The 15,923-nt window shown below is 35.2% G+C and overlaps 1 protein-coding gene and 1 non-coding gene across 2 annotated transcripts in view; one reads left to right on the top strand and one right to left on the bottom strand.

Annotated features, from left to right (window-relative positions):
- Window positions 1-1,568: 1,568 nt before the first annotated feature.
- The window catches only part of LOC140449974 (tektin-2), a 52,867-nt gene continuing 38,512 nt past the window's right edge, over window positions 1,569-15,923 (bottom strand). The window contains exon 6 of the mRNA XM_072543391.1: window positions 1,569-1,959. Within this exon, the coding sequence (XP_072399492.1) occupies window positions 1,653-1,959 (307 nt within the window). The 3' untranslated portion in view covers window positions 1,569-1,652. The remainder of the gene's footprint in view (window positions 1,960-15,923) is intronic.
- On the top strand, window positions 5,999-6,105 carry LOC140451558 (U6 spliceosomal RNA). Its single transcript, XR_011952080.1, has one exon. It is a non-coding gene; the product is annotated as a U6 spliceosomal RNA (small nuclear RNA).

Here is a 15,923-nt window from a genome sequence, read left to right as displayed (position 1 = left end):
GTATGTATCTTAGTCTGAGTGTCCCATATCCTCTTCCTATTAGTTATTTTTTTATGTAAGCAATCGCATTGACTAGATGCTCATAGTGACAAATTAGAAGGTTACAATTAAATATTATTAAGTTTTACATTACGTTAAATTTTGTAGTACTTGTTATTGTTTTTTAAATAATTTATAATATTGTGTAATTGTGACAATGTTTTGCGTATGTTGTTATTAACACGTTGGATTTTCTAGAATGGATATTCGCACGACATACATTTATAATTTCAGAATTATCGCTATCACATATTTCGCAATATCAACTTTTTTGCTGCCTTCTATTTCTAGATGGGATTGGATCTAGATGATATATTCTTTATTTTGACAGTATTAACATTTTTTTAATAACGGATTAAATACGGCTGTCGTCGCTTCTCTGTCCCCAATTTCCATCTGTTTCTGTCATATGCAGTTGCCTCTTCTAAGTCTCTTGCCGCCATTGCTTCATCAATATCGTTGCGCCAACTCCTACGTGGTCGTCCTTTTTTTCTTCTTTCAGGAGGGATCCGTTCCAGTCCTCTTCTAGGCCATCTGTACTCTGGCATTCTTTTAACAGGTCCGTCAGTATTAACAGTATTATCATTAATTAATATAAATTTAAGGATTTTTAAGTTATTATAGATGCTCTCACAGCTTTAGTTGTTTTTGAACCATCAATATATATTTGGGAAACAATGAAGTAAAGATACTCTTACGCAGACGACGTAATATTGATAGCCCAAGATGAAGATAGTCTGCAAAGACTTGTCCACAGATTTAACATAAGAGCAAAAGAATTTAAGGACAATCTCAACTCACTAAACTAAAAAAAATAGTAATCAGCAAAGAACCATTCAGATATAAAATAAAAATCGATGCCATCAGTAATAAACAAGTAATGGAAATAAAATAGAATTATACTGTCCCACTATGGAGATATGGACAAAGAAGTGGTAGATCAAGTACAAAAAGTAAATAGACTGGCAAAATGCCGTAAAAATAAATACTATATGACGAAGCCGACATATAGTGTAACAAATAGATGGAGTCAAGAATTTATAAAGACAGTTTAAGACCAATAATCAGAAATGCATCAAAAACAAGACCCGACACAGCCATAACACAAGGGCTATTGGAAATAGTGGAGAAGAGAGTATTGAGAAGAATTACAGGAAATGCGCTGAGAGATTGAAAGAGGAGTAAAGACAGAAGAAAATCGACTGGACAATAAAAATAGAAGAAAAGAATGAAATCATCAGATGATTAGAATGGGGAGACTTGTGTAGTCAAAATAGCAAGAGATAGATTACCAATCAGTAGAAGAAGTATCGGACGACTGCGTAAAAGATGGAGTAGCAACCTTTCCTAAAGGTATCAATCCGCCACTGATTTAGCAGAATTACTTATAAGCAGGAAAAAAAGAAGAAGTGTACTTATGTGTATAATTCTAATTAAATGAAATTATTAAGTAGTATATTACTTATTGGTGTAGGAATAATAAAGAAAAAGTTCATGGCACCAAAATCAGAATAAAATAAAACAAAGTAGAATTTTAAATATTTATTATCCATCGACAACAAAAATGCTAGGCAAAATATCAGATGTCGACGGATATGGAGCACACCAAAATTTTACGAAGGCGGAATCTCCTTCTCCATCCTAGTCAACTGAATATTCCGATCAGTAGAAGTTGCGGGTCCTGCAAATTCTCCAGTTCTCAGTCTAATTCTCATGTCTAGGCATCGAATGTCGGTCATAAGCCCCTGACCTTTGTCGTCCAGATCTTTATCGATTCTAACTTGTTGGTCCTCCAAAGCGTTGTAGGTAGCTTTAGCGCAGTCGATTTTGTCTTGTAAGTCTTTACGGGTTTGGCGAAGTTGGAGGACTTCTTCCTTCAGTCCTTTTTCCGGTTCGTCGCGGCATAGCTCAACACCAGGTCTAAAAAAGAGGTATTTTACATATACTTTTACATATATTTTTACATATACATATACTAGAGGTATTACATAACAAATAAGAACCATTATATCCCTTATTCCTTAAAAAAAAAAATAGTCCAAATTGTTCCATTTTCCATCGAACAAATTTTATTTTACGAACCCTAAATAATTTGATCACGAATGTCCTTAACAATTGCGTAGCTCACTGGACCCTACGGACGACATGTTTGAAGGCAATTCACAGGAGTAACCAAGACGCTCTTGTTACCAAACATCAAATATCAGAAAGCAATACGTTAGTGTCGTTTTATCCATAAAAGAGCTCTAACAACACAGCCTAATAAAGCCACCTGTGAAAATAGAATTACCTGACAATTAAATCAACGAGTGCTCTAATTCAGTGTTTTTTTCGTTGAGTTTTTTGTTTTAATGTTAAGTAAACTTATAGTTTTCAAAGCCTCAGAAAAACCAACAAATTATTTTGTAAATATAAACTTCATCCTTGTTCTTTTTTTACTTATAATCGTACACCATTCCTTTTTATAGGGTACTCTTCTTTCATTTGCCAACAATTGACCGATCAAATATCTGCATTCACCTGTTGAAAATACATTGTTCTTACGGTGGAGAATTGTAGTGTTAGTATAGTCCATGAGATGACCAGTGGAATGGACATGTTTGTCTAATGCACAACGGTCAGGGTGAAGTCGAGAATCACTTTTGTGTAGTGTGATACGTGATTTTAATAGTTGAGAGGTTTGGCCGATGTAGGAATTGTTGCAAGAGAGGTATGGAATGTTGTAGACAATGTTACTAAGCATATCTATAGGAGTCTTTGATCTTAGAATAAGGATTATTAATTGTTGGGGCTGATCTATAAGCCACATTGAGTTTAATATTGTTATTATTATTACCAAAGCTATTTTCAACACTTGTTAACCCCGGAGTGATATCACTGAAGTATGGCAATGAAAAATATTTGTTGATAGGAGTATCCGAGACCGGGTTCCCACTTAAGACATCAGGATCAGCATTGTTAGTCGCGAAGGAAGGTAAAGTACCCTCGTTATAGACAGTGTTAAACAAAATCTTATTCACTAATGATGTTGGATAAGCGTTTGAAATGAAAAGTTTTTGTAGGATTTGTAGGTTTTTTGTATGAAAAGAAGGATCTGATAGTTTTATTACTCTATTTTTCATATGTTTGACTAAGTTGACTTTGATAGAATTATTATGGTAAGAGTGGTAGTTAAGGTCTCTACCAGAATGGGTCGGTTTTTGATACCAATCTATTTTAATGTTGTTATTTTCCCTGCTCATCCTTATGTCATAACTATTAAAGGTGTTTAATACCCAAATAATAACAAGGTGTTTAATAGTCTAATAAGCCAAATTAATTCTCTTTGGCGAAAACGTTCGGCGAAACAATTGATACTCACTAGAGTCTTTCTTACAGATCTCCCCAATATTTAAGAGTTTACTATTTAACTTATCTGCAAAGATTAAATTTCTTTATATATATATATACATATTCGCACCTCAGTAACAACACGGTCATAAATCAAAAATTGCCATTTTGAATAAATCGGGTATGAAGATTTTATGAAGATGAAATGAAATGAAGATGAAATTTAAAACTAACATATTAATTATTAACAAATGTGTCTGTGTTGCTGAAAAAATAAAGGTGTATCATAAAAATGTGCCACTGTTTCTGCTCATAGTGGTTAGTAATTGCGGTTCTACGTGAAAATTGTGATAGGTTACAATAATTGTTAAGACATTTTAATACATTTATTTAAAAAAATACCACAAAAAGGTAAAAACATAAGAACATAAAGTAAATTTGCTTATTACCTATTACAAAATAATCGTTAGAAACATTTATCTATTTAGATTTTTAACATTAATTTTAAAGTAACTACTGCTTTTTGATGCCTTTCTTTGATGAATGTTGCATGTTGCTCTTGTAAAAACTTAGAGAAGGGTCTATTTTGTATCCTAAAGATCGATAAAAGTCATGCTATTTTAAAATGATGTAATTTTTGTTGCATCAAAAGCTCAAGGCATCTAATTTATTTTGGGCAAGTTTCAATGGTGCGTTATAGAGGTGTTTTAATTCAATATTATCATGAGTTAAGCAAATGGAATTTCTGCTGTTTGTTTTCGAAATTAAAGTTTTTTTGAAGTTGCTATCACTATAATAAGTTTTGTAATAAACGGTAAACAGTTCATCTTCAAATACTTTCAAAGTTACAATATCGGACCACAAAACATTTTCTCCATCGGAATTTAAAACAAAATTCGTTTCCATTTTCTCCTGCAAATATTTTATGTCAAAAAAAAATCTGTAAAATTTATTTCTATAATTTTGCGTGCAGCACCAGTTTTTTGCATTGGAAATTACAGGAATCCATTGCTAAGGAGTGTAAGTGGGACCAGATCTTAGCACACGTTTTTTCTATTTTTTAATCAGGGAGTTCATGTTGTCGTCTTCATTTTGGGTATCACCAACAACCAAAAACTTTAAAGAAATCGAAGGAATATCGAGTTTACTTACTGTATAAAGAAGTAACGAGGTTATAAATTTGTTTTTGTTTTGGCCATAGCAATTGTCGCAGTATGACACAGCAGGAAGGCCTTTAGAATATTGATTTTTAAGAAATGAGTATAAATGTGATCCTAGCTCGTTAGATCCGCGGTTACCTTCTTTTTCATGCAAGACGTAGCAGAAACCATTTAATAAGTCCAAGTCAAATATAGTAAAGGTATACGTACTTAACTTTGATTTATAGTTAAAGGAGTTGATGTCCCCACAAGGTGTCTGGAGAACTGTCTGTAAATCAAAACAGACAGTAATACACTGACGTACTTTGCTTCATTGCTTATATTTATCTTTTTTAATACGTGACAGAGCTTTTTCCTTTAAATGACGATCATAATTTTCTTGTCAATGGACCTTACTCTTACTTTTTACTTTTTATACTCTTCACACGTACCGCACTGATCTTTCTTAGGATGAAAAAATGAGATATTAAATTCATTCCTAGAAATTCGTGAGAACATGGTGACATTCCCATAACTTTTATTTTCTTTTATACAAATTGTTTTGTAATCTCTATAGATGTCAGCTATTTGCTGACAGCTATCTCTGTAGATGTATTTTGACCGATCAATCATTTTTCTATGACAAATTCACAAAAAACATTATTAACAAACAGAAAACACCCCATGTGACTTTCAGAATAATGTGACAGTATTGTTGTCGAGACCTACCGCTATTAGTAAATAATAGTATTATAGCACACTTAATTTGGAAAAAATATATATATATATAAATATTACTGCAACACTGTCATAAGTGAGTTGTTACACTGTTGCTGAATAGAGTTCTACAAAAATAGTTATAGCTTTAATAGACATAAGTCGCCATCTAGCTCTTATATGACAAAATATCTTTTCGGCAGTGATGCTGACGAAAGTTTAACAAAATACCCATTTAATGTAACAAAAATAAAAAAAATACTGAATTTTGACTTGTGACAGTGTTGTTGCCGATGTGCGATATATGTATATGAAGTAACAAGAAGTCGGCAGACCTCTCTTCGATAGTGAATGGACTGCCGGAGTGATGATGTAGATTTTATTGACATCTGTCAGTTTCACTTTCCAAACAAACCTTGTTTAGTGTGGATAATTTGTATTTTTTGGATATTTTTTCATTTCTTTTACAGAATCTTTCCGCTTTTGCAATATCTAAGTATTCTAATAGTTACTACAACAATTTTACAAGGTTGTGTAAATAATAAAGCATGTTGTTTTATAAAAATAGCAGTAAAATGCATGTACCAATAAGGTACGGTTAGAATTTCTTTAATTTAAACTTTTAAACTATATTTCATAGAAATAGAACACTGAATTATGACGGTATTATCGTAAAAACACTATACTTAAAAGAAAAAGCAGCAGAGGAAGCAAAATTTTAACTTTATAGAAATTAAAAAGTCTTGAGATTGGGTATTTCAACTTTTATTTGGGTAATCGCTTCGGCGGTACATATACTAAAATTGGAACGATACAGAGAAGATTAGCATGGCACCTGTGCAAGGATAACACGCAAAATCGTGAAGCATTCCACATTTTTAGACACTTGAACATGTAAATACAATTAAATATCTAGGTTTAATATTTGATCAAGCTCTAACCTGGAAGGACCACATCAAATATATATCAGCTTCTTCTTCTTCTTCTAATGGCGCTACAACCCTTTGTGAGTCTTGGCCTGCATAACAATGTCCTTCCATTCTGTCGAATATTTTCCTTCGCCACTGGCTGATGTTCATGGTTTTAAGATCACTCTCTACGTCGTCTATCCATCTTTTACGGGCCCTTCCTCTTGTTCTGTTTCCTTGGGGCTTCCATCGCTGGACTACTTCTACAGCTCGATTATCTGGCATTCTTTCTAGGTGACCAGCCCAGTTTAGTCTTTATGACTTTACAAATCTAACAATATCTGCGCTCTGCATTAGTTCATCCAGCTCGTGGTTCATTTTAATTCTCCACGAACCATCGCTGCATTGGGTTGGTCCAAATATCTTCCTTAGTATTTTGCGCTCAAATATTCTCAGTTGATTTTCATCAGTGGTTGAGAGAGTCCACGTTTCACATCCATATGTGACCACTGATCTAAATACTGTTTTGTAGATTCTCAGCTTAGACTCACGATTCAGTAACTTACTTTTTATTAAGTCTTTGTATGCATAAAAGCACTTATTACCGCTAAGAATCCGTGCTTGTATTTCTGGACTGATGTTGATGAGGGAAAAGTGGAGGCATATTAATTTGTAGGTATGGTTGTCTACCTTCAGATTCTCATGTTCATTCGAATTTATGCACTCCATATATTTTGTTTTGTTTTCATTTATATATAGACCAAAAGTAGCAGCTTCTCGTTTCAATTATATAACTTTTTCGCTTAATACCCTTTTGTTGCGGCTTATTATGGCAACATCATCCGCATATGCGCATATTTGCATTGATCTTGTATTAATACAGCCATTTATATCCAGTTTTCTAACAACAGCTTCTAAAGTTAGATTAAAAAGTGTTGTTGATAAGGTATCACCTTGTCTAACTCCATTTTCAATATCAAAGGCCTGCGTTATATCTCTATCTATTCTCACCATAGCTTTGGAACCCTCCAGTCATTCGTATAAGTTTAACCAACTTATTGGGTATCCCTAATATAGATAGTTGCTTTAACATCTTTTGTCGATTTACTCCATCAAACGCCTGTTTGAAATCGATATACAAGTTGTAAATAGGTATGTTATATATCAGCTATATGTCAAAAAAGACTAAACCTCTTGAAATGTCTTTCTGGAAGCGGACGGTAGAACTCTACTCATATTATATAGAAATCTGATCCGCTCCAAGATCGATTATGTATTAAAGTTTTAGACGCCATTCAAAATAACGCTCTTAGAATAATAAGCGGTGCATTTAGAACAACCCCTATCTTAAGTCTTCAGGCCGAACTCGGTGAACTACCTTTAGATTTAAGAAGACAGTAATTAATGCTCTCATATGCATCGAAGCGGTACTCTATACAATATCACCAAACCATTCGCTGCTCGAATATCCAGCATGCAAAAACCCACATTCCCTTTTACAAAAGATGCAGACGAAAAATAAATGAATTAAACCTTAAAGTCCTCGAAATCTATCCTAGCAAGATGCCAACTTCCCCTCCTTGGCTAATATCTTCTCCTCACATAGATTTGGACCTATTATCAGAAAATAAGAAAGAAAGCAATCATCTAATTAATTTTAAATATCAAACCTTAATTTCTCAATTTTCTTCCTTTAAACAGTTATTCACAGATGGATCTAGAACAGAGTGTAGCAGTGTAGCATCTGCCTTTGTAATAAAGGATGAAATAAAGAAGTATAAACTAGCGGAGACTAATACTATTTTAACAGGAGAACCATTTGCAATATATAAAGCCATATGTCACGTTACAAAATGCCCTGAATCTAACTTCTTAATAATTACTGACTCACTAAGTTCTCTAGAAATGATCTCAAAAATCTATTCATCCCATCCTGTGGCCATACTCATTAGACAAGAATTGCACAACCTAAATCACAGAAACATTGCTTTCCTGTGGGTGCCATCTCATATTGGAATCACGGGAAACGATCTGGCGGATAAATATGCACCGGAAGCCTTAGAGGACACAACTATTGAGTTCATCGGGGGTGTAATGATAGATCGCCTCCACGTGGTGCACCCTGGGTAACGCTAAATGGTCTATCAATTTTTGGACGCCAAACTAGCCGCTGAGCTCTCCTGGCAACCAGTACGATAAAGAAAAATAAGAACAGGAATCTCCATATAGAAATATGAAAAACTACAAAGGTGTTTATCAACACCATTTGACGAGACGTATCGGGCCTACCCTCCGTATATGTCAAATAAACATAGAAGGAATTAGTAGATCAAAATCCGAATTTCTTTCAAAACTACTAATCGAAAATAACGTTGACGTCATAACCATTCAAGAAACTCACGCACCATCGGAAACCGAGCTTCTTAAGAGGGGTAAAATTCCGGGATATAGCATGATTGGAGCCACTTACAGCAATGTTTATGGCACTGCAACTTACGTGCATAACATTATACAAAATGCTAAGATGACGGACTGCAGCTGCAAAAATAATGTGTCCATAGTCTCTACAGAAGTGAATGGCGTAATCATAAAAAACATCTACAAACCACCATTAACTAAATGGCCAGGAGATGTAATAAAAGCTGTAGACAACCAACCTACAGTTTACATTGGGGACTTTAACAGTCACCACAACAAATGGGGATATGAAAACAATGATGAAAATGGGGAGAAACTACTGGAGTGGGCCGAAGAAAATAATATTCACCTTATCCATAGTCTAAAAGATAAAACTACCTGCTTTTCTAGAAGATGGCGCAAAGGCTACAACCCTGATCTATGCTGGGTTTCCACTAACTCACAGATGCAACCACTTCCAAGCTCTCGAACTGTACTTCCCAGTTTCCCTCACAGCCAACATCGACCTGTCATAATCGAACTAGGCATACAAATTCCTATCGTTGAATCCACGCCGAGACCCCGTTGGAATTTTAACAAAGGAAATTGGCCCGAATTCACCAAAGAGCTGGACACCTGCATTCGCTTCATTGACCCAAAGGCCAACAATTATCACCGTTTTTTAGGAATGGTTATCTCTATCGCCAAAAAACATATCCCCCGAGGTTTTCGAAAGGAGCACATCCCAGGCTGGACGGAAGAAAGCCAAAAACTATATGACGAATTTTTGAAATCAGAAGATCCCGAAATTGGTGACAACTTACTGAAGTCACTGGACTCAACAAGACTTAATAAATGGAAGTCTACCGTAGAACATATTGATTTCTCACGTTCCAGTCGAATGGCATGGGGACTGATCCGCAAACTGGGCGAAGCAAGCAGAGCGCAACACTTAAACAAATCAACAATTGAGCCAAATAAAATAGCCAATAGAATAATTGAGAACTCCCGAGCTCCATCTGAGAAAACTCATACATCTACCGTAAAAAGAGCTCTTAAACAACTTAAAGCAAATACTCCCGCAACATCAGAATACTCACGTGCCTTCTCATTGGATGAAATAAACGAAGCGCTTAATCAAACTAAAACAGGAAAAGCAGCAGGCTTCGATGGGATGTATCCTGAGTTTATAGTCCACACTGGTTCAAAAACACGACAGTGGCTCAAAAAATTCTTTAGCGACATTGTGAATACAGCTGTGCTACCCCCAGAATTCAAAAGAACAAAAATTATCGCAATCCAGAAGCCTGGCAAAGACAACAAGCTGCCTGAAAGTTACCGGCCTATTGCCTTACTCAGTTGCTGTTATAAATTACTAGAACGACTTTTATATAACCGAATATGTGACACCATTGAGGATGCAATACCAATTGAATAAGCTGACCAAGTGCTGTCCTTAACTACATTTATTAAAGCTGGCTTTGAAAGACGCGAAAAATCTGCCATAACATTTATAGATCTCACGGCTGCGTATGACACTGTGTGGAGAGAGGACCTTATTTATAAGCTGATGAAAATCATACCTTGCCTCAAAACTTGTCAGCTGATAAACAATCTACTGACTAACAGACTGTTTCAGGTATATATGAATGATGCACAGAGTAACGTTAGAAAACTTAACAACGGCTTACCTCAAGGCTCAGTGCTAGCTCCTTTATTATTTAACCTTTATACAGCAGATATACCTGAAACAAAATCAAGAAAATTTGCTTATGCTGACGACCTGGCCATTGGCTTCCAAGATAATAGTAAAGAAGCAGGAGAACGAGCTCTAAACGAGGACTTAACTACACTAAGTAACTATTTTAAGAACTGGCGCTTACGTCCTAACACAAGCAAAACTGAAACCTGTCTCTTTCACCTGTCGAATCAACTTGCGGGCGATACTCTCAATGTAACTCTAAATGATACAGCTATCAAACATAACAACAACCCCAAATATCTAGGCGTCACACTTGATAGAACACTCACCTTCAAAAGTCATCTTACAAACACAGCCGGTAAACTAAGAACAAGAAATAACTTAATATCAAAACTTGCCGGAACAACTTGGGGTGCTTCTGCAGATACTCTTCGGACCTCTGCTCTAGCTTTGGTTTCTTCAGTGGCAGAATATTGTGCACCAGTATGGCTAAATAGTGCACATACAAGCAAAATCGATGTCCAACTTAACCAAACCATGAGAATAATCACTGGAACAATAAAACCAACGCCAGTGAGATGGCTGCCATCTCTGAGCAATATTGCTCCACCAGATCTACGCCGTACAGCAGCATTAGTGAGAGAGTACCAGAAAATTGTAGCCAACGTACAATTACCAATACATCAAGATATCCCAGACATCTCAAAAGAGCACCAGCGACTGAGATCTAGAAATCCCCCAATACGATCTGCCCGAAAAATTGGTAATTCCTATGATATACATAGGCAATGGACAACAAGATGGATGCCAACAGTAGAATCGGACTATATTAAGATATCCACCCCAACTCAGGGTTTCATTGGATCAAATCTGCCCCGGTCCACTTGGGCAAGGCTTAATCGTATACGTACCGGATATGGTAAATGTGCTGATTCGCTGTTCAGGTGGGGTCGTGCAGAAAGTCCACAGTGCGATTGCGGACAATCTAGACAGACCATAAGCCATTGTGTTTCAGACTGCTTGAATCGTGCCTACCGTGGAAACCTCCAGGACTTTGCGGAATGTTCCCCAGAAGCAATTGAATGGCTATGTAAATTGGACATTAATATTTAGTGTCATTCATTCTGTCATCTTTAGTGTTTAAATATATAAATATTATTGTATTTGTATATTTATCGTACTGTGAAAGTCCATATGCTAAATAAAATAAATAAAAAAGTTCTATCCAATAACTCCAGCGACAGATCTCAAATCATATTTCCACAGAAAAATGGTTAACATATGGAATAGCAGATGGCACAAAAAACAGGCCAAATATCTTGAGATAAAACCAATATTTCAACCATGGTCTGATAGTTCCACCAATCGTTTTTCTCAGGATATCATCACACGACTTCGGCTTGGATCGCCTTACACGTGGACATCTGATGACAATAGATCTCCAACCGGAGTGTTATGCTTGCGAGACCCCGCTAACAGTAAAACACCTTCTAGTGGAGTGCTCATTACACAGTGCTGAAAGATGTAAATTCGGAATCCCGGAGAATTTGAGAGAACTATTCTTAAAGTGCGGTGCCAAAGTGATTATCCAATATCTAAAAACAATAAACTATTTATACAAAATTTAATTGTTATGGTATTCAGTTATTGTTAATACTTTTTCTTTTTTTCGCTAATAGCCTTACAGGCTGATGCGAGTTTGTAAATAAAAAAAAAACTTTTGTTTGGAAAGTAATAATAACAATATGGCCGCCGTGACGTCACACTCCGGCTGTCCATTAGCTGAACCGCAAATTTAAAGCCTTTTACTGGAGGCTGTAGAACGTCACTAGGAGTAACCTTTTACTCCGACATGAATTTACAGTTTACCCTCGAAAACACTATCTTTTTCACTCTTTAGGTAGAGAAAACACGTTAAAATGAAAGTAAAAGATTGCAAAGAGAATTTAAACTCATTTTTCAAACTATTATAGAAAATAAAGCATAATAAATTTTCAAGCATCTGCATCAAAATTTCATTTTTTATCTACTTAATATATTTTTAATACCTTTTTATTCAAGTTCACTGTTTGTCTATCAGAATTAAAGATTAATGCATGCTTGAAATGTATTTTTGGAATATTTTAACAGATACCAACATAATTAACCTTCGTTTAAAACGTTTTTCGATGACTTTGATCGCCTCTAATGTCGAGTGCAATTTTTTTTATATTAAAAATATTTTAACAGTATTGATATTTGGTAATATTTTTTTAATTAAGGGAGTTTCGAATAGTTCGTAATCTCATTTTAATGAATATGGAACTGTAAAATGACTCAAATATTTCGATACTATGGTGAACATGATATCAAGAATAATATAATGAGTAATGAAAGTTCTATCTGGTAGTTATAGCAGAAAAATTAATTGAAAATTATGAAAAATTTAATTTTTAAACCCAATCCTTATAAAATTTGAAATTTAGCACAGTAAGGCAAATGGCTTGGAATTTTTCCACTACTACTCTATTCTTTCTTTCTGTCCATTGGAGTTATCCCCTAATTTACAACAATGGTCTTTGTACATCATCTTTCAGTGTTCATTTTTTTCATAGTCGCGTTATTCTTGTTCTCAATTAACTTCTTAGTAACATTTATTTAACCCACCTACTTCTTTTAAATAAGTGATGGATTCGACCGTTACTTGATGGACATTTCTTTTATATAACAATAAAACTCTCATACCCAAAAATAGATCACTTGGGAAAGGTACTCTGCCGAAACAGCTGCGGTGATAAGATATTATAATAAATCTTGTAGAAGTTTTGAAAACAAAGTTTTCAGTGTTTTATTGCCTTCTACTTTCGGATGGATTCGTTTTGAACTTATCAGTAAATAACATGTTTAGGTCTTCAATTTTTTTAAACGTAGTTGGGGCATGTTTTAATCCAATCCACTTCTTCTTCATAGAGTGCCGTCTCCCTACGGAAGTTGGCAATCATAATGGCTATTTTTATTTTTGAACTTGCTGCTCTAAACAAATCAATCGATCTGCATTGATACCAATCACGTAGATTCTTCAACCATAAGTTCTGCCTTCGGTCAACAGATCTTCTTCCTTGAATCTTTCCCTGTATTATGAGTCTCAAAATTTCATATTTTGGTCCCCTCGTCACGTGGCCTAGGTATTCCAGTTTTCTGATTTGTATAGTGCTGATTAGTTCTATTTCTTTCCCAACCCTCTCCAGTACTTCTTTATTTGTAATTCTACCAATCCATGATATTTTTAATACCCTGCAGTATAACCAGAGTTTGAAAGCCTCGATTCTTTTTAAATTGCATTTTTTTAATATCCAAGTCTCAGCTCCATATAATAATATTGAAAATATATAACAGCGAATGGTACGTAGTTTGATCTCCAAATTTAGATTTTTGCACGTTAGGAGTGGCTTCATTAGTATAAATGCTGATCTGGCAATCTCTATTCGCCTGTTTATTTCTGCAGTATGATCATTGGTTTCATTGATCAAAATTCCCAAGTACTGATATTTTTCTACTTGTTCTATCACATTACCATTGATTGTCAATAGGTGATGTATATTTTGTGGTCTTTTTGCATGTACTTCGTTTTTTTAGCGTTTATAGTAATTCCCATCTCAGAATTATTTATACTTAAGCTTTCGATAATAAATGTTGTAGATCTTCTATACTCGTTGCTATGATCACAGTGTCGTCTGCATATCGTAAGTTGTTAATTAATTTTCCGTTAACGGTAACTGGCGCTTTGATATTATTGAGCGTGTTTTGGAAAATTTCTTTAGAATATAAGTTAAACAAAAGTGGCGATAAAATACATCCCTGTCTAACTCCTCTACAGATCTTCATTACTTCTGAGTGTTGCCCATCAATTTGAACTATGGCACTTTGGTTCCAATAAAATTGTTTGCACTATATTTATGATTTTACTGTCAATGCGCTTGTTCATAAGTATTGATATTAGTTTTTCATGTCTTATTTTATCGAAAGCTTTTTCGTAGTCAACAAAGCACAAATGTAGATCAACGTTTACATTCCGGCATCGCTGAATCAATATGTTGATGGCAAATAGTCCTTCTCGAAAAAGAATGGGAAAACTATATTAAAATTCTTTTTCACGACATACGAGAAGAACCAAGATTGGAAAATAACAACGAAGGGCCAACAATTCTGAAATCTGAAATCATAAATGCAATTAATCATCTTAAAACAAATAAAAGCCCAGGTCCAGACGGAATATACCCAGAAACGTTAAAATTAATCAGCGAAGAAAATATCGAAATATTTGTCCTTTTATTCAATCGCATTTATGATACAGGTAAAATACCCCAAGATTGGCTGGAGTCAATATTCATCCCACTACCAAAAAAGCCAAACCCACAACACTGCAATGAGTTCCGTCTGATAAGCCTTATGAGTCATGCAGTAAAAGTCCTACTAAAAATCGTACATAATCGTATCTATAGAAAGTGCGAAACAATCATCGGAGACGATCAGTTTGGATTCAGAGCCGGCATGGGAACGAGAGAAGCCCTGTTCAGTTTACTAGTTCTCGCCCAAAAATGTTACGACCAACAGAAAGATATATTTATATGCTTTATAGACTTCGAAAAAGCATTTGATAGAGTAAGACACGACCTACTATTAGAACGTTTGCAAGAAGTCGGTTTAGATGGAAAAGACATCAAATTCTTAAAAAACTTGTACTGGAACCAAAACGCCAGAGTTAGGATCGAAGGTTTCACATCCGCAGAAGTAGAAATTAGGAGGGGAGTTAGACAAGGATGTGTTCTGTCGCCTCTGCTGTTTAATCTTTACTCCGAGTTTCTATTTAAAGAAGCATTGGAGGATTCCAAGGATGGAGTCAAGATGAATGGCGTAAATATCAACAGTATCAGATACGCCGATGATACAGTGTTAATTGCGGATTCCGACGTAGGTCTACAACGAATCATCGACAAGACCAACTCGACCTGTGAGCAATTTGGTATGAAAATAAACATTAAAAAAACCAAGTCAATCCGAAAAAACCAAAACGTACCTTAACCTTGCACAATAAATGGGCACATTTTAGAACAGGTCAATAGATTTAAGTACATGGAATGTTGGATCGATAGCAGCCTAAATCCTGATCTAGAAATAACATCGAGAATAGAACAGGCCAGAAAATATTTCGAAAAAATAAAAAAACTGCTTTGTGATTCTCGAATAAAACTCGAAATTCGACTACGTTTATCAAAATGCTACATCTGGTCGACTCTTCTATATGCAGTTGAAACGTGGACCCTAAAAACATCAACCGTAAATAAATTGGAGGCCTTTGAAATGTGGATCTACCGGAGAATGCTCAAAATTTCATCTACATCGCATACCTCAAACGAAGACGTGCTGCATAGAATAGGCAAGGAAAGAGAACTTTTTAACACAGTAAAAGTTAGAAAAACATCATACCTAGGCCACATACTGAGAAATAATAAGTACCAATATGCCCAACTTATAGTGAAAGGAAAAATCGAGGGAAAGAGAGGCCTAGGAAGGAAAAGACTATCGTGGCTCAGAAACATCCGACAATGGACAGGGCTAAATTTTGAACAGCTAATAAAAACAGCTGAAGATAGAGAAGATTTTAAAATTGTAGTAGCCAACCTCCATTGAGGAGAGGGCACTTTAAGAAGA

This window comes from Diabrotica undecimpunctata, chromosome 9, assembly GCF_040954645.1.
Source record: "Diabrotica undecimpunctata isolate CICGRU chromosome 9, icDiaUnde3, whole genome shotgun sequence".
NCBI lineage: Eukaryota > Metazoa > Arthropoda > Insecta > Coleoptera > Chrysomelidae > Diabrotica > Diabrotica undecimpunctata.
Note: the sequence above shows the minus strand (reverse complement) of the source record. Positions and strands in the feature narration are given on the sequence as shown.